This window comes from Oreochromis niloticus, linkage group LG19 (genome assembly GCF_001858045.2).
Source record: "Oreochromis niloticus isolate F11D_XX linkage group LG19, O_niloticus_UMD_NMBU, whole genome shotgun sequence".
Classification (NCBI taxonomy): domain Eukaryota; kingdom Metazoa; phylum Chordata; class Actinopteri; order Cichliformes; family Cichlidae; genus Oreochromis; species Oreochromis niloticus.
The window spans coordinates 6,440,824-6,464,434 of record NC_031983.2 but is presented as its reverse complement, the minus strand read 5'-3'; the positions used below and the strand labels follow the sequence as shown (position 1 = coordinate 6,464,434).

At 41.1% G+C, this 23,611-nt stretch overlaps 3 protein-coding genes across 26 annotated transcripts in view; 2 read left to right on the top strand and 1 right to left on the bottom strand.

Moving 5' to 3' along the window:
* The window catches only part of mark3a (MAP/microtubule affinity-regulating kinase 3a), a 46,188-nt gene extending 44,075 nt beyond the window's left edge, over nt 1-2,113 (top strand). For 9 of the 20 annotated variants that reach the window (XM_025900908.1, XM_025900911.1, XM_025900909.1 and 6 more), the window contains one exon: nt 1,268-2,113. In XM_025900908.1, coding sequence (XP_025756693.1) covers nt 1,268-1,613 — 346 coding nt within the window. In that variant the 3' untranslated portion in view covers nt 1,614-2,113. The remainder of the gene's footprint in view (nt 1-1,267) is intronic. The other 11 variants (XM_003447786.5, XM_013272898.3, XM_003447784.5 and 8 more) reach the window with 3 other exon arrangements.
* Nucleotides 2,114-2,780: 667 nt separating this feature from the next.
* On the bottom strand, nt 2,781-7,754 carry ckba (creatine kinase, brain a). 2 transcript variants are annotated; one of them, XM_003447788.5, is made up of 8 exons: nt 7,599-7,754; nt 4,978-5,165; nt 4,706-4,860; nt 4,490-4,622; nt 3,851-4,022; nt 3,635-3,758; nt 3,350-3,539; nt 2,781-3,121 (listed from the first exon to the last, which is right to left on the bottom strand). In XM_003447788.5, the coding sequence occupies exons 1-8, from the start codon at nt 7,607-7,609 to the stop codon at nt 2,943-2,945; spliced, it is 1,152 nt and encodes a 383-aa protein (XP_003447836.1). In that variant the 5' UTR covers nt 7,610-7,754; the 3' UTR covers nt 2,781-2,942. The 2 variants fall into 2 exon arrangements, with proteins under 2 accessions (XP_003447836.1, XP_005453492.1); XM_005453435.4 differs by lacking the exons at nt 4,978-5,165; nt 7,599-7,754 and adding exons at nt 5,647-5,848; nt 6,232-6,392 and having other exon boundaries at nt 2,786-3,121.
* On the top strand, nt 6,910-22,977 carry trmt61a (tRNA methyltransferase 61A). Of its 4 annotated transcripts, none has more exons than XM_005453431.4 (5): nt 6,910-6,991; nt 7,092-7,116; nt 8,196-8,539; nt 16,329-16,595; nt 22,302-22,977. In XM_005453431.4, exons 3-5 carry the CDS (start codon nt 8,212-8,214, stop codon nt 22,595-22,597), a joined length of 891 nt encoding a protein of 296 aa, XP_005453488.1. In that variant the 5' UTR covers nt 6,910-6,991; nt 7,092-7,116; nt 8,196-8,211; the 3' UTR covers nt 22,598-22,977. The 4 variants fall into 4 exon arrangements, with proteins under 4 accessions (XP_005453488.1, XP_025756703.1, XP_025756702.1 ...); XM_003447789.5 differs by having other exon boundaries at nt 6,937-6,995; XM_025900918.1 differs by having other exon boundaries at nt 6,928-7,116; nt 8,193-8,539.
* Nucleotides 22,978-23,611: the final 634 nt, after the last annotated feature.

The window sequence follows — 23,611 nt, the reverse complement described above, 5'->3', positions numbered from 1 at the left end:
CTTTATTTTGTCACTCCTGAAGCTCAAAGACTGCCGCCATGTGTCTAGCTCCAGTTTACATACAAGTTATTTTCCAGAGAATAAATATTTATATGTGGAAAAACCCAGAAACTTTTTAATCATCTGAATTATCATATTGGTTACAATGTAAATGAATTTGAAATGAATGAACATGAGAAATGAAAATTAAATTCAAAATGCAGTGATGGGAGAACAAAAACAGGTCAAAATATAGACGAGCACTAGAACAGAACCATTTTTAATGCATACAGGATATATTTGCTTTTCACTGTTACCCAGTACTTACATTACTAACCCTAATATCTTTGAATTACAGACAATTTACAAGACTAAGGTGGATATTTGTCTTTTAATCACAGCTTCATCCAGTGATTACTGTCCTTTATTGCTTAATCTGTTCCACTAGAGTCTTTTAATTAATACTCTCAAAAATATTTGACTGCTATAGTGTGTATATCTATCGATCGTAGGGGCTTAACTAGTCTGGCATATTGGACAAATTATCTTTTATATGATTATAAAACTAAATAAATGACATTCAGTCACAGTTTGCGTGCCTCATCTTGACTCAATATTAAGGCAACACACTGGATATAAAACTGCAAAAAGATAGGATCCCAGATTTAGAAGTAATGTAAAGCAGACAAAAGTACGACTAATCTAAGTGTCTAATAAAAACAATGAGATGTAGGTCCTGAAGAAATGAGTCAAACATGAGCTCAGATTTAAGTTGTTTGCAGAAATCGCGGCGGTCTTCTAGGTTTTTCAGACTTGCTGCTCACTTTAAAACCACTGACAAAATGTAGTAAACGTGAAATATTTGATTTCAAAATGCCAACAAAGGTGAAAAAAGAATGATGATAGAAATTGTGTAGCATGAAATCTAAGCCTTCACACTTTATTTAAAGATGCAAACCTCAATCTTAAGTCGTTTTTACTCCATTTCGTCAGTTTCACTACTTTTCAGCTTCATGCTGAGACTTAAATGATTTTTTTTTTTGTGTTGCTTGTTTCCCTCATATAAAAATAAACAAACTGGGGCTAGAAGATCTCATGTGGAAATGCATCAGAGCTGTGTACAACATGATTTAATTTCAACTAATTCCTGCTGCTTCTGCCTGTTTTAAATATTTTTCAAAATAAAATGTTTTTCTTTCAAATATATTCACAGATCCTGCTTTGTAAAATGCGGGAGGAATACTGTGTGAGGCTAAAAACTGTCCTCCGTGTCTCTTTCTCCCAACAGTCGCCATGTACCTGGGGATCAAAAAGGGGAAAATAAAGACGGTAAACCCCGCTCCCTCAGATTCACTTGGAGTATGAGGACCACCAGCTCCATGGAGCCCTGCGATATCATGCGGGAGATTCGCAAGGTGCTCGACGCCAACAACTGCGACTACGAACAGCAAGAGAGTTTCCTGCTTCTTTGCGTCCATGGAGACGGGCGAGCTGAAAACCTGGTGCAGTGGGAGATGGAGGTTTGCAAGCTTCCCCGTCTCTCCCTCAATGGCGTCAGGTTCAAAAGGATATCCGGCTCATCCATCGCTTTCAAAAACATTGCTTCCAAAGTTGCCAATGAGTTAAAGCTATGAACAAAAGGGTTTAAAGTATACATATATATATCTAGAAGTATTTAAGCTGTACAATCATCCAAGTAGCAGTTTCCAAATGTCTCCTTTTTCTAAACAAAACACAGAGTATGTATTGAATATTATAATGTATAGATTAAGGCTTTTGGCAATAATCACCGAATTACCTACTAATATCTCAGTCTGTTCTGACCGCACAGGGTCGACATTAATGAGTTGAATATGATTTGTCATGCTGTGAATGTGGACGAAAAAGCATTTCTGGTCTTATTTATTTCACCTTTTATTTTTCTCTCTCCTGGAAAAAGGAAAATGACGTAGCGTTCTGTTTTCAGTGTAAATAATGTACCTTACTTTGAAGATGGCTTCTCTGCAATACTCGTTTTGTTTTTTTTCTTCTCCTTTTGTATTTTGTTAAAAAGTAGAGATGATGGGGAGTCCATGTAAATGCCCACATGGTTAAGGGTCACTCATGTCTCAATTAAAGTGTCTGTCAACCTAAACCTTGAGTCTGATCAGTGTTGGGCTTGTTTCCAGCTTTATCTAAGTTACTTTTGATGTCAGTGCATGTTAGGACATCTCTGCTTGTAGTCATTCAGGTCTCAAAACAGTTTCCCCAACTTTGCCTCCAAAGTTTAAAAAAAAAATTACCTTGAAGTTGCTTCTACCACCAACTTCACTATGAATTCAACGGTGCCTCCATCTGCACCAAGTCAGGGTTAAATTACCTGTGGTGTTAGACATTAGCTCTGTTTTTGGAAACACTACTGCCAAGTCTCTCAGGATTCCAGTCTGATACTAGCTGAGGAGATTCATAGTGGAAACTGAGCTGTATTTAAGGAAACTTTTCTAAATCCTTCAGCTGACAATGGGTGTTGAAGTTATTAGGAAATGCATTTAAGGAAATTTGCAGCTTGTGCTTAATGTCTTAAGTTCATTTTGTAGGGAGTAAAAGTGCAACCAGAGTCACTTGAAAGCATCAGGCAACTAACCTTCCACTACATGTTTTCCTCATCTTGTGCAGTATTTAAAATGAATGTGTAGCTCAGACTGATGCAAAGAGATCAGCGGCTCCCCTTAAAATGTGGCATTTAGCTACAGGCGTTTCCACAGCTACCAGGACTAGTATTAAATATTTCATCAGTTTCACTGCAAGGATTAAAAGCAGGCTTTGCTTGGAACAGAACAGTTTATTTGATGTCAGAACTTACAGGAACAGTTTCAACTTAAATACAAATCCCAGCTGTAATCAAGTGCATTCAAGGATGGAGTCAACCATTCAGAGTAGACGGTGGGTGAGGAATGGAGGAGAATGGGAGTTTTGGGAGGGATTTACTTCTGTGCGGGCATCAGGTCATCGATGGACTGTCCTTTCTCTAGCCTCTTTTCCATGTCCACCAGCAGCTTGACTCCATCGACCACCATCTGCACCAGCTCCACCTCAGAGAAGCCCAGCCTGTCAGCATTGGAAATGTCAAAGACACCACCCACAGCAGCAGTGTCCACACCACCTGATGGTAAAGGAAAAGGGTTTTTTAAAAATGCAACTCAAACACACCTCACTAAAACTGACATTTGGAGCATTTCTAAAAAAAGGCTTTCTCATGTACTGCTCAGTAAAATGCAACTTAGTTGTGAAATATGAAAATGTGCTGAGTGTAGTTTTCAATTTGACGAACACGCAAACCAGTTCCAGCAGTAGAAAGAAAAATAATAAAATTTTAAAAAGTCATGCTCACCAGTTCCACGTTTCTGGAGCCTCAGCTTCTTGAGAACTTCCTCAAACTTGGCATTTTTGCTCAAGTTTGGCAGCTTCACATGTACACCTGCACGCAGGCCGGTGCCCAGGTTAGACGGGCAGGTGAGGACGTAACCCAGGTGCTCATTCCACATGAATTCATGGCTCCTCTCCTTGAACAGACTCTCGATCTGCACAGATAAGAATATGGTCTTAGAGTCTTGCTAATGTGGACAGAAACTCTGCTAAAGATCAGTGATTAGAAACTTGGGGCTTTTCTGCCAACCTTTGTGAGCCCGGTACAGAAGCGGGTAAACACTTCCTTCATGTTGCCTCCTTTCTGCATGGAGATCACACGCAAGTGGTCCTCTTCGTTCACCCACACCAGGAAGGTCTTGTTATCATTGTGCCTGTAGACAGGAAATACAATTTTAAGTCAAAATACCAGCGGAGAGATGTACATAATCCTGGTAGACAAACTGCATTAAAGACGAGCCGTTACCAGATGCCTCTGGCATCGGGCCAGTCGCGGGCCATCCCTGAGGCCAGCAGCAGAGGAGACACTGGCTTGTCAAACAGGAAGTGGTCGTCAATGAGCTGCTGCTGCTCTGCCTCAGTCATGTTCTTCAGGGCATAATACTTCCCCTTCAGATCTCCAGACAGAGAGGCCAGAGCTGCAGGGACAAGAGCCGGGATTTATGATAGATCTGAGACATGAAAAATTCACTATGACATTTGCGGACAAATTACTCTTAGGCTGCAGCTCCGGTCTGTGATAAACTGTTTGGAAAATAATGCTGAAAAACTGATCCAATTCCACACTGAGCTTTGGAAAATCAAATTAAGATAAAAAGATTTACTAATGTTTTTAGCATCAGAATAAATTGATCATAAGAGTGTAATCCACCTTTATTTCTGTGCTACATTTAAACAAACACTAGGGGGCATCTACTGCCTCACAAACGAGTCCACAAGCATGAGCAACGTGAATCACTGGTTTCAGGGCATAGAGTTATGTTGCTTTTATATAACAATCATCTGGCGGCAGGCCATCTCCATCTGTGTAGATCAGCTTAGTGACTTGCAGCAGAGTACAATCACTGTCACTAACCATCTTCTTTCAGTACAGAGGCCTCCTTACCTTCAATGGAAAGCTTTTCCACAGCACGTCTCTCTCCTCTGCTGCAGTGTGGTGGCAAACTGAAGCCGCGGATGCTGCGGCCTGTTCGGACCCTGGAGCTGAGCACGTAGTTGGGATCGAGATCATCACCACCCTTAGAGAGCAGAGTCACATTAGGCTCAGCTGAGATTCCAGAGTTAAATTCGACTTTGTTAAGCAATGGAAGAGCTGCGGTACCTTCAGGTTGTCTGAGTTGAGGTCAGTCTTGTGCTTGTCTGTGGGTTTGTATCCTCCATGTCGGTCCTCAATCACAGGGTCCAACAGGTCTTTGAAGACTTCGTATGTCTCCTCATCCCCAGCAACACAGCCCACAGTCATAATGAAGGGGTGGCCTGCACATGAAGCCAGCAGGGTCACAAGAGACCGTGGACAGCAATATACAAACAAACATCCTCACAAATTAAATGTGCTCTGTGTCGTCGGGGCGCAGACTGGGACTGTTACTGTACCAGGATTGTCAACCCCTGTCTGAATGACACCATCTATGGTGAAGCCGCTGGGTGTAGCCCTCTCTCTCAGCTTCTTGTACATGTCCTGGGTTAAAACCTTGGCCATGTGGTTGTTGTGCTGACTGAGATCTGGGTACTCATCCTCAGCTGACAGCCTCTTCAGGGTCAGCTTGACCATATTCTCAGAGCTAAACAGAGAAACAGTCTACAGGGTGAGGAGAGTTACCTGCCATACAGTTTACAGCTACCAGGTCATCCCAGTTCTCTGAAGGGTTAAAACTTCATTCGTGTTGTAGTCTTCAATACAGTAGAGAATTTAGCACATAATAAACTGAAAGCAGCAGGGATTATCAGCTGCATACATTATGTAACTCTGGTAATCTTTACACTTTGCTTTTAAGTTGTGCAATACTGGTCTGAAAATGGAAACCCATTTAGAGGAGAGTGGCAGGGTCTAATAGAATCAGTACTCCATATGTTTGTAAAAATTGGTAGAGTTTATCCCCTTAACAAGGTCACAGTGCAAAAAGCCTCCCCCTCACAGGAACAGGGAACACAAAGCACCGCTGAGACCATTACAGGCACTGGATCAGACAGAACAGATGGTGGTTTGGCTGAAAAGCTGCTTGGGATTTTTCTTTTTTTTTTTTCTTTTTTTTAAATAAATACCTGGGTTATCAACCCCAGTCTGAATGACATCATCCAGAGTAAATCCACTGGGTGTTTCTTTGCTCCTCAGCCGCTCATACATAGCAGGAGTCAGAACCTTGGCCATATGATTGTTGTGTTTGCTGAGGTCCGGGTACTCCTGCTCGGAGGAGTATTTCATCTTCATCTGGTTGTGCGTGTTACCGAAAGGCATGGCTGATCCCTGGTCGGAGGACGGAAGGAAGAGACGGTGAAAAAAAAAAAAAAACCCAAACAAACCGCAAAATACCGAGAGTCAGGACTAAGTCTATAGCTGACATGCACATACAATGGGTGTTAGTTTCGGGGGAGGGGGTTAGCAGATAAACGATTCATCCCGCTGTGCAGCGAGTGTCCTGAGCTGCACAACACATGCACCACATCAGTTTTGTTAAGCATAATTGATCGTATTGTTTCTTTTTTTTAAATCACCTTAAAAATCCTCAAATGTTAATATTAGTTCCTGTAGTGAAAAGCGGACAAAAATCGCTTTCAATTTCATCGTAAAAGCTACTGAGATTTTGCCGGTGCGACCTAATTCTAAGTTAAACTGAGCGAAAATCTTACCTGTTGTCGAATTTGCGGATTATTACTATTACTACTGCCACCAGGGCTTGATACAAAGATCCCTATTTTCCTGACCGAGGAGCTCACAAACCACCAGCAGCGTCCCAGCAGCTCTCCAACCGGACAAAAGACTTGAGATGGTGATTTATAGCAGACGATCCTCCGCTCCCATTGGTCAGTATTTGTAGTCCATTCATTCAATTGGACGCGCTGATATTGCTCCAGCGAGGATTCCTTTTGTACGCTGGTATTTCACTCCTATTTCTGGTTTTTGTGGTCTTTACTGCATTTTTGCAGCAGTGAATTAAATTATTTATTACAAGTTCAGCTTTCCGGTTTCTAGTTTTAGACAAATTATCAGCACCTTTAAAAAACAGAATGCAACAGAGTGCAAATGAATACATAATAGCATATCTTTCTTTTTTCTTCTACTAAGGTAAAACTACAACCTTACATCCACTAGTTTAACTTACTGGTGATAACTGTTAATTTTTATTTTATTTTATTTTTTTTTACAATTATTCTATTTAATGTTAAGGAAATAATCGTACGGATGGTAAAATATATGTATATATATATATATATATATATATTTGCCAAAGGCGAAATTTGCAGATTCGCAAACCAACTGCACAAAATAAACATATCTGAATCTGCAGGTTTTCGGCAAAAGAGGTTTTTACTGATTGTTGCTGCTTTGTACACCGGGTTATCTTCCGGTTTCATCGATTCAACTTCCTCTGAAAACAACGCCACATGTGTGAGTGAGTGAATGAATGGATGTCACTGCTGAACATAGAGCGGCATTAAGAGCAGAATTGGTCCCCTTAAGTCTAATTTTTGCTTGTTTTGTCCAGCAGTCAAAGAGCACTACTTCTGAAGGAGGTAGGTGGAGAGCTTCCAACTGCTCCTTTTTTTTTCGCTAATAGCCGTTAGCCTGTTAAAACAGGTGCTAGCATCGCTAACGTTAGCATGTAAACCTTGAAACGAAAACTTCGTAAGTTAACTTATGTTTTCAGACGTTTTGCACTGTGGCCTTTTGCCAGTTCTGTGAAGTTACAATTTATGCCACTTTAAACACAAAACATTTCACATTAAATGCGACCCAAACATTTCCATGAACGTTAGTTTGCTCTGGTAATTAAAGTTAGCATCATTTACACAAAACGTATTCTCCATTGACTTGTCTTTTTCCTCATTTTACTATAAACAGAAATTAAATTAAGCCAAGAGGTAATATAACACGCTCTACTGCGCCTAATAGGCAAAGCCATAACAGTTTGTTTGACTCCAATACCAGAGAAAAAAAAGTTGTCTTTAAAACTAACTAACAAATAGAAGTATAACTGTAAAGTCATCTCACTGACATCTTCTCCATGTTTCTCCGATATAATTCTGTCCTTTTTTCCCTTGAAGGAGAAGCTGGTTAAAGTAGATCCACCGTCTCACTGTTCAGATGAACTAAAACAGTCGTTGGTCCTCAGGTTGATCGATACTAGATTTTATAAGTAACGATCAGTGCGCGTGACAATTCACGAGCAGCTCCGTCAATTAAAGTGTGACAGCGGCACAGTTGTTACCAAAGCAACAAGGAGCCTCGCATCAGCAGCAGAATACCTTTTCCGCTTGTTCGTAATGTGCAAAAAATGTTAAAAAGATAGTGTTTGCAAAACGATCAACCAGAATCTACAATGTCAAAATGGGAATGTATTAAGATTTGGCAATGCATATTAGTTTATACATCCTTTCCCCTCATGAGATGCTTGCAAACTAAATTGAACTCCAGATTGTAGGTAAAAACAAATTGTTATAAAAAAAAATCCCTTCACAGTGATGGCTTATCCTGATTTTAAAGTTGTAAGTTCAGTAAAATATGTCAAATTAGTGATCAACCCACTACATCAGTGTAATTGAAATAGTAAAAAGAAAAATGCCCTTTAAGTAGGTCCGTCTTCTTTTTGCAGAGTGGCCGTGCTCACGATGAGTTTTGTGGAGTACTCGGACTTCATTCAAGATGGGGATGTTGCCATCCTTTACCTGAGCCACAACAATGTGATGCCTGTCAAGGTGCAGCAGGGTGCCCAAACGCAGACACGCTATGGAGTCATTCGCCACTCCACAGACCTGATTGGTCAGCGTTACGGGTCAAAGGTGACCTGCAGCAAAGGATGGTTCCATGTGCTCCACCCAACGCCGGAGCTATGGACAGTTGCCCTGCCACACCGCACACAGATCCTCTACACCACAGACATCGCCTTCATTACCATGATGCTGGAGCTGAAGCCAGGGTCCATCGTGTGCGAGTCAGGTGAGGGTGGCATCATGGTGATGTCACGTGGATGGAAACCGTTCTAGAAAGGAAGGGTTATCAGTGTGTGTGTTTGCTTTAACAATATATTCCAAATACATAGAAAATCATAAAGAAATGTGATCTCAATTGATGTGAATGGTTTCAGTGCACTATTTTATTGGATTGCTATTTTTAATCTGTTTTAAAACAAATTTTATGTGCACTGGGTGTTTTATTGATGCTGGGACAAACTGGTCTGTTTGAATAAACAAGCGATTATCAAGCTCAAGCTCACTCACAGGTCTGTTCACTGCAGCTGTCAGATCAGTTATATTGGGTAGATTATGACCATCATCCCTCTTATACATTTAGCCTGCACTTTATGGTCTATGTGACATTTTGTAGGGCCACTGCTGGCTAAAAAGGTATCAGTGCTCATGCTTGAGCATAAAGTCAAGTCTTAAAGGTGGATGCTGCTGCTGATGCTGCCCCAGTCTGTCTGTCATCAAGCTGTTTTCTGTCATGATTTTATTAGCAAGTCAACCTATGTTCAACCTTTTAACCTGTGATTTTGGGATGTGCATGTCACTCCAAAAATATTATTCTGTATTCACAAGGGACTAATCAGCTGTTCTTTGAAGCTCCACTTGTTCTGTGTGGGGTTTTTTGGTAACGTGATACCCTAGTTTTGCTGACAGATTTAGCACTGGTTCTTTTTTGTTTACTTCCAAACAGATTTTTTGAGAACTTTAGTAGTCCCTCTTTGAGCTTTGCATGTCTCTCCTGTTAGTGTAGTGGCATCTACTCTTACCACACCTCATGTTAGGCAATCAGATGACTTGGGTACTAATATGTTCTTTCTAGTATTTGGCAAACAGATGACTGAATCCTCGTGGTAGTTTGCTGTACAGACAGGTTTTACATGTTTACAAGGTTGACTTGTAAAGCTCATGTCAAACACATGCTTATTATCCAACCTGTAGCTGGAGTGGGGTAATGCATGTGTCTTCTGTCAGACATTCATGAAATGGAGGCATAGATGTCATCCATTAGTAAGATCCAACATTCATTGGCTGAATTTTTATTTTTTCTCTCTTGTCTTTTTTTTTTTTTTTTTCTTTTAAGTGACCTGTGCAGCTTTGTTTGTTGTGAAAGTCATTAGAAAATGTTAAATTAAGCTCCAAGAAACTCTTAAATGTTAAAATGTTACATTGTTCAGGTAAGCTGTGAATCCTCTTTTTAGAATGTCTCACATGAGGATTTATAACAGATGTTTTTTTACGCTTACAGTGGCAAAGTTTGATTTGTTCCGTCCTGCATTTTTTAATTTAGTTTGGCCGCAAATCTTTTCTGTTGCAGCTTTTAAGTGTTGCCTAATTTGAATCACCCTGTTTACACCTTCGAGTTCCAGCCAGATGTTGTCACGTAAGGAACCTCAGCTGTTCATATTAAACATTATGGGATTGTTACAGATGTGCCTCTGAACATTCAGGCATTATGTAACCTGCAGTTTTAGTGTCATTCCCATTTTTTTTGTCCTCGGGGATTCCTCCAATCACTGCTTAGCCATCATTTCCATTTGTCTAATTGCAATCACCCAGAGTGTGTTATTGTGTTTGGCTATAGATTGTACTTTATCTTAGTCTGAAAGCAGAAAGGAGGGTAGGAGAAGACGTGTGCGTGTGGTGCAGTGCTTCATCATGCCAAGATAGAATAAAACAAAAGTCATCCCTTTAATTATTAAACAAATAAAGTTAGAATAGCAGATAAAACACATGGTTAAGGAAACTCCTGAATGATTATAGTTTTTTATGTGGGGCACTTGAGCATCATAGTGTGTCAATGAGGTGCAAATCAGCATTTCAGTGGTGACTCATGAATTTCAGCCTTACAGTCAACAACAACAGCGAGTATGTGCTGTGGAGACTTTTTGCCAGTGAGCTGTGTAAACAAGCAGAGATTGGAGGTGATAATTTTGCTGTTCTTGTGCTGACATGCTAAACCTGCTGAAGGAGCATTTATTCCTGTAGACGAGTCACCTTGAAGGCAAGCTGGTCTCCACGGTTTGTAGGTAATGATTTCCTGTTGGCTTCATTTTCTTCACAGGTTTATCAGGCGTCATCAATCAGGTCCAGAGCACATAAAGTTGTCAAATATTTACTAAGGGTAACACCGTACATTCCAGAAGGTGGAACATCAAGTCAGGGTAACATTTAGCGCTTGGGCAAATGTGAGCCAAAACCTTCACTCCTTTTTTTAGTATTTACAAAGAGAGCACAGTGACATGATCGTGTGTAAGATGTGGAAACCCTGTTGCATATGCATAATTTATTTATTTTTTTAATTTCCTTTCTCAAGGTGCAAAATATAGGTTTGAGAATATTGGACTTTTGCAACATGCAATTTATTTTCAGTTAATTGCAGTGACACCAAAAAAAGCATGTCTTATTTTTTGCCCTTGATATTGAAATGAATCGACTGCAGATGTGTTTAGAAAACAGCAAAAACCTCTGTCAATCACCCATAAATCTAGCCACACCTATGATGGCTGTTTGGGGATTGCGCTCACATGCAACTTTGCCCCAGTGAGTAATTCTGGCCCTAAATGTTAGCAATAAGTGCCAGTTAGCCCTGCACGTTGACGTTAGCCTGAAATTTTAGCCCAATGCTCAGTTCTAGTGCCCAGAATACACTCAACTGTGGGATGCTGGTGGTTGCTCCCTTCATGTCCTTCCAAACCATTTCTGTTGGATTAATCCCAAGACTTGACTTGGCCTTTGCAAAACACAATATTTATTCATCTTTGCCCATTCTTTAGCAGAACAACATTTGTTGTTTAGAAGTTAACATTTATGAAATCCCAGAGTGGATTGGACACCTTGCTTATACAGTGCTTTGGTTGGTTGCTAACAGTGGCCTTGATTTCAGACAGTGTGTCTGACTGTGGAGTGGAAAGTATTTCTAGATGATTTTTCCAGGCTGCATAAACAGCATTTTTCCAGAGGACCTCAGAAATGTGTCATCAAAAATATTTTTTGAGGATAAGTCTTTGAAAGATACATTTTCTTTACATAAAACAGGGTATCCACTTATCCCATTCACTGAAAATATCCAGCTCTGATTTTACCTTCCAGTTTACTGCTAATCGTTGATGTTCATATTATTTTCGTTACAGATGTGTATTTTCAGATCATTTACCTCAATAATTAAATCTGAAAGTACAATAAATACCTTTCCGTTGTATAATTGGGTTCTCTTTAGCTACTTGAAAGTCTGATTCCGTTTTAAGCTATATTCATGTGCTTATATCTTGTATAAGACGACTCAAAGGGTCCAATGGAAGCTGGCCATTTTTAAACTTTACTCCTTTGTAATGATCACTCTCAACATTAGCCACAACATCCTCTTCCAGCTGGCTCTCAAGCAGCTTAACTAAAACATTTGGATTTGAGGGTCAATCACACATCACAAGTTAATGATCAGATGACATTTTCCTGTTGCTTTCACTTTCTAAATTGCTGGGAAGTTAAATTATGTGACCTCTGTCAGGGTTATGCATTTCATCTGGCCAGTAACCATGTTGTACTCGATGTAGGAACAAGATGAGGAACAGTAAGCACTAATGACCTTCAGTTCAGGTCAGTTGTATTCCCATTCTCAGCCCCCTCCCCCACTCTGGCTTTATCACTACTTCCTCTTGTACGGTGGCTACCAGCTGACTTGACGCCTTGTTGTGGGAGGAGATTAGAGACATTGATATGATTCATTCCTTGAAGTCATGCATTGAAGCAAAACTCTCAGTTGGTAGCATGTACGGTCATGTAGGTATTTGTTTGTTTTCCCCAGTGGAGAAAAGATGGATGTGGTTGATTCTTACATGTTGCATTGTAAAACATGTCTGAATCTAAAACACTAAAGTTTTAGATTCCTAAAATTTAAAAGTGATGTGCACCATGTGACAGTCTCCCACTTCCTAAAGAGGACAAGAGCTACATGTTTGATGTAGTACAGTGCATCTGGAAAGTATTTACAGCGTTTCACTTGTTCCACAATTTGTCAGCCTTAATCCAAATAGATTAATTTCATCTTCACTTCAAAACTCCTCTACAAAGAATATCCCATATTGACAAAGTGAAATTTATTAAAAATGAAAAACAAAAATCGATAAATCTGCATTGGAGGGGTTTTCTGTTTTGTCTGTATTATTCTAGGGTTTTTACCTTACCATATGAATTGCCTTGAGGGATCTGTTGTTGTGAGTTGGTACTGTGTAAATAAAATTTAACTGACTCAAACAGTGCATGTCGAAGGACAAACCAAGCCATGAAATCCAAGGAATTCTCTGTAAACCTCAGACAGGATTGTATCAAGGGACAGGTGTAAGGAAAAAAAATTGCAGCACATTGGCCTCCATCATTTGTAAATGGAAGAAGTTTCGAACCATTAGGACCCCTCCTAGAGCTGCCCACCTGGCCAATCTGAGCGATCGTGGTAGAAGAGCCTTAGTCAGTGAGAGGACCAAAAACCCATGGCCACATTGACAGAGCTCCAGTGTTACTCTTGTTTTCTTTCTGCTCTCCACAATCAGGCCTGTATGGTAGAAGGGTTAGTTGGAAGCAACTCCTCAGTAGAAGGCACATGACAGCCCACAAAGAGTTTGCCAAAGGCACATGCAGGACTCTGAGACCATGAAAAAAAATTCTCTGGTCTGTCTAAAGCAGAAACAAAACTCTTTGGTCTGAATGCAAAGGGAAAAAAAGGGTCACACTCATCCACTGGCCAATATCATCCCTGCAGTGAAGCACGGTGGTGGAACCATCATGCTGTTTTGTACAGAGACATCTTTGCTCCAGATGACCTGCCCCAGTGTGCGCTGGACTCTGAACTGGGTTGAAGGTTCATCTTCCAACAGGAAAATGACCCTAAGCAATCAGGCAAGATCAGAAAGGAGTGGCTTTGGGACCACTCTTTGAATGTCCTTGAGTCACCCTGCCAGTAGCAAGGCTTGAAGCTGATTGAACATCTCTGGAGAGTTCCAACCTGATGGTGTTTAAGAGGAATGGAAGAAACCTAAAAAAAAGTTTGCCAAAAATTTTGCGTCATACTCAAAAAGACTTGAGGTTGCAATTGCTGCTGCACCGAGCAAAGGTTGTGAATACTAATTTAATATTAATTGATATTAGTATCTAGTGTTTTTAGTTTGATTTATTTTTAATACATCATAGAATACCCATGATCCTTTTTGTCTCGTTAGCAGTGCTGCTCATGAACCGCAGGGAAATAACTCAACTTGTCTAAAATTTTGAACAAACATTCAAAAAAAGGAAGTCTGATGAATTTCCTCTTGGGGTTTTTTGGGAGGAATGTCAGTTTCAAGTACTACACCCTTAGTACTAAAGAGCAATTTTAGCATGATAAACCTGAAGTGCAACAATAAACGTTGTAACCAGTAAAATCAGTGTAACATTGTGTGCAAATTAGAAATGTGATGGAGCTTTTTTAAAATCATTGAAATGCACTTTCTTGACTTATAGTAAAGATCAACTGTTTGTGTCCCAACACTTAGACAGAACATGACTCTTTGTTGTATCATTGTTACTCAGAATGGGCGTGAAAGCCTCACATTGGAAGGGTTTCTCACAGTTTTCACAGCATTTCTGTCTCCTGTAAATGCGTTGCGCTGCTTACACCTTTTCTTTTTCTTGTCGTAGGTAAAATTTGATCATCATTTCAGTGATAACTATTTATTTTTTCTGCTGTTCTGTGTAAAACCAGCTGCTTCTATATGTTCTGTTTTTAGATGCTTGTCCTGTTTTAGTGTGGTATCACATCATAACTCGAGTTTCCCTTTTTCAGTTTTTGGCTTATACTGAAACCAGGATTCCATAGTCACTATTATATTAAGTACTAAAGTGAGAAATAAGTGCACTCGGATGTTAAGTGGAGCAGTCCTCATCTCTGCAGTACCAGCACTCTCTCATTCTCAGTGTTTTAATTTGTCTCCATTTAAAGAGACACTTGTTATCAATTGTGGTCCTTTTCCAAATTTTCCAGACTTTGTGCACTCAGACGCTGCACTGATGATGAACGGTAATGCCAGTTTGTAATTAAAAACTCATTTTCTGGGTTTAATTTTGAATTTAGAAAGTTCCCATTAGTATGTGTGTATGTCAGACTTTGCTATCATTCTTCCCTTTTAATCAGGGTAACTATAATGGAAACTGAGCATGTCACTATCCTGGCATGAAGCCTGAGGTCCAGAGACTTTTAGTCACTGGCTGATGGTCTGAGTATGCAAATAGCATTTAGGTACTGTCTGAGCTCCACCGTAAACTCTGGTTTATAAACAAGTGTCTTACCAAAATGCTCTGCAGTGTTGCAGTGTGGTGCTGAAGTTTACGGTAAGAATATGTTGCATCATATGACCACCTAGATTTCTCATTGTTTTAGCATCTACAAGGTTTGCATCAGTAATGTTCTTGATTTCTGTCAGGGTTACATTGGTTTCAGTTAATAAAGCATTATCCAGCCTTTATAATAAATAGCACAGGGTGCATTATAAAGGCACAGGTTAGTCATATACTTGGAAATTCTTTGGGCAGACCATTACCAAAAAACAACAAATTGAGTTTGTTTGGGCAAACTGAATCAATACTGTGGTCATTATATCAGTGTGTGCTTTTGTTCCCTTTGACCAAAGTCTAACCTTAATTTAAATATCACTGAAATATTTGGTGTCTCTGAAACCTTCACTGAAGTTGCAAATGTATGAAATGGTTACAATAATGGAATTAACACAGTGTCAACAAAACTGTAAGGCAGTGACTCAGAATTTCCAGTTCAGTCTTTCTACAGAGACGATGACTAAGTTTTCATTTTCTGTAAATGAGGCAATGTAAGTAAAAAAAAGCACGTCTAAACTACGTGCTTTGTCAGCCCTGTACAGGGCTCGTTATTAAAGTTTCCCCAGCTTCCAATGTGGTCCAGTGTTTCCTGCTCCAGCCATTCCAGTTTTTCAATGTACTGTTTGCAGGCACAGACCAACCAATCCAGTAGTTTGAGCTTTGAGCAAGTCAAAGTGCTGCCGTTTGTTAAACACTGCCTTCTTTGTGACCACGCTAACAAAGGCGCTGGTGATGTAATGTCGAGAGAAGAAGGATGAGGGGTGGAGGATGGGATCTGCTGGCCTCTGGCTGTGTTCCCGACACTCCTTGCCCCAACAAGTCACATGAAGAGTGGTGTCCTCCCTTTCACCCCCCCAACCTTCCCTGTAAAATCACAATCACTTGTGTCATTTGTTCACAAGCTGTAAATTAGTTGGCTTTGTTTAGGGCACAGCACAGGGCTGCTTCAGGGGGTGAAAAAGGCCTGCTCGGAAATGTAGCGTCCACTTATCGTCCAGAGTAGACAGCAGACCAGTGTGAAAATGTGGGTGTGTGTTGTTGTAGGATCTGTGATCTGTTTCTACTGACTGAGGATAGAGGACAGCATTTACTGTCCATTCTAAAATATTAGAATATTTAACCTGACATTTGTATCTGTATCTAGACTGGTTATTTAAAGGAAATCAGTGAGATTACTATAAATGCAACATCATGTGAAGTGTCGTCCAAGACCATTTCTTTAGCAGTGCTTTGTCCATACACAGAGGTGATGTTTGATAATACCTTAAGTCTGAATCTTTCTTGGTTATTTAGTTTGTGCCTGCCGACTTTTATTTTGAAATGGCCATTTCGTGTAGACTAAAGCGTTCTTCTCAGACGTTCTGTGTTTCACTCTGTGACCCTCGTTGTCTGTGGTTTTCTAGGTACAGGTAGTGGTTCCCTCTCCCACGCCATCCTGCGCACCATTGCCCCAACAGGTCACCTCCACACAGTGGAGTTCCACCAGCAGCGCGCAGAGAAGGTGGCCGAGGAGTTTAAGGAGCATCGCGTGGATCATCTGGTCACCGTCAGGAACCAGGATGTGTGCAAGGATGGGTTTGGAGTGACAGGGGTGGCAGATGCCGTCTTCCTTGACATCCCCAGCCCCTGGGATGCAGTGGGACACGCCAAAGTTGCTATGAAGAAGCACGGTAAGAGTGAGTGTGCGTGTGAGGGAGGAGGAGAGCTCTAATGAGCGTGTAGCAAGATGACTATCAAGTCAGGGTGTTTCAGCTAGCTCAGTCTACAAATTGTAAGGTCGAGCAATGATGGTTTGCATCATGGCTGACTGTAGGCTCATGCTCTATTTTTGGCCTGGTGTGTTTCTGTAAGCTGGAATCAGCAGGAGACAGAGGTCTTCCCAGATAGCACACAGAAAGATTACAGGTGGAAAAAATTTAATTTCTTCGTTTTCTTTTGTCTATTTCTAATACAGCAGTGAAGTCATGATTTTTTTTTCTGAGCAGCAATACTTATCTTTTAGGATGGACTACAAAGAGTAGTCATAAATGTTTATGGTGCTGTATCCATGTCACAGAGAATGAGGAGAAAGTCTCTTGTTGTTCAGTTCTGTTCTTTTGTAGCCTGAATGTTTGTGTTTTAGTTTCCCTCCTGTGTCCCTGTTTCTGCACTCCGATGTCAGTCTTGTTGTACTGTTTGTTGATGTCTTTCAGCCGGCAGTCTGAGCTATTATTCTCACCTTGGAGCTTTGTGTCAGTATTTAAACTGAAAAAAGGACTGGAAGTTTTTGAAAATGTGAGTGTAAAGGACAATGAGTGGATCTATTATGTAGTGGTTTACACATTAGCTTGGTAAGGGAAAGGTTTCGGGATCAATTCCAGCTGGAGATACAGATTCCTCCAAACTGTGAGCTGAGCTGCAGCTCATGTTTACCTGTTCTTCTTCACATAAATGTGCAAGAAATATTTTTCCGTTAAGTCTCACTGTGATCTAACTATATGCAGAAATTAGGAAAGAGGATCTGGATCCTGATAGTTAAGTACTTTGCTTTGTGTGTACATGTACTTAGTGTGTGTGTGTGTGTGTGTGTGTGTGTGTGTGTGTGTGTGTGTGTGTGTGTTGTCAGACAAATAATCAGCACCACCTGATGATGACTTTGGCGTGACTCGTCCTGGTGTTTCAGGAGCATGACTGTGACCGGGCACATTTTAAAATACCGGTCCATGAGTTTATCTCCCCCCGGCCGTGTCGCCACACTCTGCACTCCCAGAACAACCATCGATCCTGCTCTTCGGCTCTCATTAACCTTGCCCTTGTGGTATTTCATAGTAACAGGAGCACAATCCAAACTCTGCTAGTAAGCTACAAAGCACGTAGGCGTTTCGTTGACAACCAGGATCTGCAGCATGCCCGGGCATGTTGGCAGTTCACTGGGGTGACCAGTGCTTAGCGATAAATTCAAACTGCATGAGCTGCGTAGAGCCCACAAGATCTGCACCTTTAGCCCAATGACTTTTTAATTAATTTTTTTTTAAAGGGGTGGGGGTTATTGGAGAAGTATCACATTAATCTGAGAACACATTGGCCACATTCCTACCATGTCCTAATTATCTGTTTCAGAATCAGTGGGGTTCATGCATGAATTGGCTCTGAAAATGAGGAAATGACAGTAGGCTATACTGTTACTGTAGAACTCTACCGCCACCCTCCAGGAGACGATGCAGTTAAAGCCCATAATAGATTACCTTTATTTTCAGAAGAAGAAGAAATATGTTTGTTTAGTTCAGTTCAGTCTGTCGTGATTATCTTGGTTTGCATGGCCTTATGCTTCCATGCAGAGCAGTCACAGCTGTTGTGATCAGCATCATGACCTGATGGTTACATTTGTAGAGGTTCACGCCAGGATACGGCAGGTCAACACAGAATCCGTTACATCTCAGGCTGATGGGTCGGCCCTGGTTCGACCAGAAAAACTTTCCATCCTGGTCACTGGCCAGTATATTTATACATCTCAGAATAATCCATTAGCACAGCCCAACAGAGAAAAGTAACACAGTGAGAAAGTATATTCTTTGCTTTATTGTTATTGTGCACAAATGCTGCCACAGAAATTATATAAACATTACTTAAAGATCTACTTTTGTGGACATGACAGTTCATATTTTGTTTACTGTAAAACACTTTAAGCCATAAACCATGGCTCTGTCCTCTGTAATGAGAATCTGTTGAGCTCTACATAGTTGCCCAAAGCAGGGACTGCAGGAGAGAAGCTCAGCGTGTACAAACCCAGATTGCCCTGAGAAAGTCACCTTGGCCAAAATACTCGAATACACTTGTGTAGGTGAGCACTTGCTTAGCTTAGCTGCTACATCCTGGGTTTAAAATTTCAGCTGAGCATTGAAAACACAAACTGGAGCTGGTGTCAATATTTATTCTACTATTACAAGCACTGAAGTTTTCTTTCACAGTCACATTTAATTTAACATCTCAATCCAAGTCAGAGTTAATATGCAGAAGATTAGTATTTTATGAATCTTAAAGCCAGAGTTCATGAATGATTTTACAAAGTAAGCCCAGTATGAGCAGGAATGCAGAGGGGACGAGGATGCTGCCCTGAAACTCTCCCACCACCTCTTTGACTCCCTTTTATGGTGCCACAGCTACATATTCCATCCATGAGCTGTTGGCCCTTGCATGCATATACGTGCATGCGCGCGCACACACACAAAGATACAGATAAATAGAGTGCAGCCTTGTTGCAGAAGCAGTCCCATGACCATACAGGGTTATGCTGCAGGCAGAGAGCTGCTGGATGCGGCTCCACGAAGAAGGGTTTGGTTTACTTCCCACTGTTCAAACTGGGTTTTCCCCAGAACATCAATGCCCCAATATGTTCTAGCTAAACACAGAAAGATGTAATAGTAAACAAACTAACAAAGATAGAAGTAGAATGGGGTGTTGTGTGCTTGGTGATGGGGAAGCAGTCCCCAAGAGTGGAGGGTTTTCACACTCTCAAGCTCCCACATGAAGTGAAAGAGACGTGCTTTCTGCTGAGGCCATATCATAATCAATTAAAACACCAGATTTTTGATGGGATTATCATTTTCAGCTTCTGTCAAGATTAAACACTCATACATCATCTTCTGTTGAAAAGAGATTCTCCTTACATCTTCAGAACCTGCCTGAGAACTGCAGAGACTCGAGAAAAAAATAGCTGAGAGCGCGTTTTCTTTAGTGGACAGAGTATAAGACAAGGGGCAGGGAAATATTTCTCTTTTTTTCTCTCAAAGTTGTAATTCTAATGTTTTGGCCAGCAGCCCGGCCCTGTGTTCAGCTGTTCCCTGAGAGGGATCCTGAATCCTATCAGAGCCCCCCCCCTCACAGACTTATGGGTGGTATTATGCAAGTATAAAGCAAACATGTCCCATGGACTCAGACACTCAAGAACCTTAAACTTTACAACTATGAATCAGTTTCGCACATATATTAAAGCCATTTGTGGGAGTACGGCTGATATTTGGGACCCCTAATAACCATTTCAAACACCCTTGTATAATCATCAACCCAGCCCCTCCCTGTGTATTCACTGTGGTTTCCAGGAGACCGCTGTTTAATGTGTTGAATGTGTTTAATGCTGTCTCGAGGGAGACCGCTGGTTCTGTTGGCCAAAGGAACGACTAGTATCTCAATAATCCTGACGTCTCCTTCAGTGTTTACAGACACAACGGACTGCAGAATTGATCCTTTTATCGTCAGCCGTGTCCCTTGAGGTATCTCTCTGTAAAATCCAAAGTCAAATTGCAGTATTTTTTCCCCTTCTGGGTGTTAAGTGATTTTTAAAAACTGGCAACAGTAGCAAGTAAGAGCTGCAGAGGACGGCTGTAATCTGCTGGGCTACAAGTTATATTTAGGGAAACAGCGTAGGGTCACTCCTGTATATGTTGCACGAAATAACAAGTCGGTAATCAAAGAGGAAAATTTCTACAATAAATGTGTCTCTTTATCTTTTTCTTTTGGTCTTTTTTTTGTTGTGACATCTGCATTCAGTGTAACCATCAGGTTAGACATTAGGTTTGTAACCAGAGCAGGTACTCTGCTAGTAGTGTATGTGGTGGTGGATCTGCCTGTTCTTTCTGTGCTACAATAAATGCTGTATAATGTAGTGCAAGAGCAGGTCTATAAGCATAATGTGACTGATCAACAACAGGTTACAGATGACAGAGAGCCACACTGCAGCCAGTGTGGCAGAACGTGTCACTTGAATGAAGGAAGCCTCTGCTTGTGATTACATGAGCAGCTCAATGAGAGACATCCAAACAGAGAATCTACAGATTTAGACTGAATGTGTTTCACTTGCTTGTCTTTGTGTCACCGTATTCATAGTTTGAAACATTAGTTGGTGTTGGTTTTAGAATAGTTTTTTATTTTCTCCATATTAAACCCCTATTAAGGCACTTAAGATTTTCACTCTAAGATGTTTACATTTGTTAACCCTAACCCCCGAGCAATACAGCTGCATCGCTCAGAATCACATTCTTTGTGCTTCACGACAGCCAGTGAGAGTTTTCTTGGCTGATCGCTCCAAACTCACGCTGCGATCACAGCAAGGATTCATTTGGAGACGAAAGGCCGTGGCCAGTAGGTGATCTGTGTTCATTAGAGCACCGGCTTATCCCCTGATGAGCTGCAAGCTGCAGCCTGGACCTCAGCAGGTCACAGGACTGCTTTGTTAGGAAAGAAATATGCCTGGAAAGTGCTACGGGGTGTTTGGAAGGAAACAAATTATTAATAGAAGGTGTAGTATCATGGGGATCCCAGGGGTGAAACTTAAATGTCTTCTCGGTTCATATCAAGTCTACAAATCTGGTTTATGTTATGAATCTTCATTCAGGGATGTTTTTGAGGAGAATTGTTTTCAGACTGTAAACGTAGAACACTTTCTATACTTGGATGCTTTGAGAAAGATTTGATTTCCAGAAAGAGTGATGAAAATAACTCTAAAGATGATGCTGTGTAATGATTAGCAGATAAAGTCAGAATAAGATGGGAGCACAGATTAAGATGTGCAGAGATGTCTGCTACTGACATGCAACAGAAGGGTTGGGAGTAAATACAACCTGGCAGTTATGTCTGGCTGACGGTAATTATTGTTCAGTTTGCAGAGTAGCAGGTCAAAGATCTTACTTCAGACTATTGAAAATATGGATAGAAAACAGACTTTGTACCAGGACACTGGGGCGATGACAGCTCATTCCTGTTACTGCAACACGTTTTGAGACGCGAACCTGAATCTGGTGACGGTAACAAGAATGCTTTCTGCTGTCCTGATGATCACCTTACAGCTGATTACATGTGTCAAAAACTAGAACTCACACCCTGCTTTGAAATATTGGTTTTTGTCTTTTTAAAGACAAAAACGAACCTTATTTGGCCGTGAGATTGACAAAATAGGGTTTTCGGGCTAAATTTAATGGTCATGTCAATGTTGACTCCAGCAGCAGTAATAAGAATGGGACAAACAGGAGTGAACACTGTGGATATCTTTCAAGAGCAGGAATTCTGACAGGACCGTAGAGGAGAGCTTTGAGTTTTATATATATGGGGAAAAACAAGTTACGGTAGCAGACACACTTGTTCAGCTGCACAGGAGATTACAGTTGGTTACTGAAAGTAGTGTTTTAGAAGCTAGACAGGAAGTGATGTCATGACTTTATTTTCAAAGCAGTGATTATGTTGCATTACCTTTTAAGACCTCTCTAAAATACATGAGCTGACCAATAGTGGCATAAGTTGGCAACAAAGAGCGCGTAAACGATTATGGTCACACATGGTCTTGATACTTTTTCGGGAGCTTCGTGTTTACTTGTGGGTTGTTTTCTGTTCTGCGTCTCCTGCAGGTGGTCGGCTGTGCTCCTTCTCTCCATGCATAGAGCAAGTTCAGAAAACATGCGAGGCGTTGCAGGATCAGGGCTTCGAAGACATCAGCACCACGGAGGTGCTGCTGAGAGAGCACGATGTCCGAACCGTCTCCCTGCCGCTGCCAGACTTCGGCCCTGATCCCGAAACCACAGAGGAGGCGACTCCCGCTGCTGCTCCGAACCACGCCTCCATCACACTGAAGACCACCACGCTGCCCAGAGAAATGCCCGGCCACACGGGGTACCTTACTTTTGCTACCAAACCAAGAACCTAAAGCTGGAGTGAGAGGGATTTCTCTGGAACAGAGTTTATAATCCACCTCACTCTGGTGTCATTCCTAAGGCTCGGGTAATCCAGCAGGAGTACCAGGCTCCTCCCGTCCCTGCCTGGTACTGCAGCGCCGGAAGGATTTACAGTTTTGTGCGTTACATAATTTTGTGCTTCGTCAGTTGGCACCGGTTCGATGCTTTCATCAAGCAGGACTGAAAATGAATTGAAGAGCAATTTCATTTGAGAAGATTAAGATTTATAACTCTGAGATTATAGCTGATTATTTGGCTCTCCCTTTCATAAGAATTACAGGTAACCTCTGCTTTTATTTGTTGGGGAAGAAGGAGCTTTATTTTCAATAAATACAATGATTGTGGGACAAGATTTGTGTCATATTTCTGTTTTGAAGCGGAGAAGCTTTGAAGATTTGACATGTTGAAGTTTGATTTAACAGCATCAAACCACACGTGTTACATTTCAAACATAAACCGTGCTGCTACAGAGAATATTTCAAGTCTGTATGTTCCTGTTAAACTGCAGATTCCGTCTGTTTGTTGAGTCTCACATACAAGGAAAAAAATCTGTCTGCAGTACTTCCTCCACACAGACACCTCCACCTGTCATAAACACCCTGAGTGATTGCTCCGTCAAATGCATCCATTGAGGTTTCCCCCTCCCCTGTTTGAAAGGAGAGATCCGGTGTACCAGGAAGTCATTACTGCTGTATTTAATTTAAACTCTGGGTGTTCTCATTTATCATCTCACAAAGGGCTTTTTGGTTTTTTTGCAAAGCATTAGCCGAATAGTGTCTCCAAACAAATGCTCTGTGCAGAAGGTACAGCTCAAAAACGTTAGAACGCCGTGTAAAATGTAAACTAAAAACAGAATGCAATGATTTGGAAATCTCAAAAACCCATATATGCAATGTTGAGACATTTTACCTTTTCCTGAAAAATACTAGCTCATTTTAAATTAGCAACACATTTTTAAGTTGGGATGGGGGCAACAAAAACCTGGA

Bases quoted from the DNA above. Each gene is read 5' to 3' on its own strand.
- trmt61a (XM_005453431.4), top strand. From the start codon at position 8,212: ATGAGTTTTGTGGAGTACTCGGACTTCATTCAAGATGGGGATGTTGCC. The intron at 8,540-16,328 runs GTGAGGGTGGCA...GTGGTTTTCTAG, and splicing joins GTCCATCGTGTGCGAGTCAG to GTACAGGTAGTGGTTCCCTC. The intron at 16,596-22,301 runs GTAAGAGTGAGT...CGTCTCCTGCAG, and splicing joins AGTTGCTATGAAGAAGCACG to GTGGTCGGCTGTGCTCCTTC.
- ckba (XM_003447788.5), bottom strand. The intron at 4,861-4,977 runs GTACAGTAACAG...CTTCATGTGCAG, and splicing joins GACAGGGGTTGACAATCCTG to GCCACCCCTTCATTATGACT. The intron at 3,122-3,349 runs GTGAGCATGACT...CTTTACCATCAG, and splicing joins GCTCCAGAAACGTGGAACTG to GTGGTGTGGACACTGCTGCT.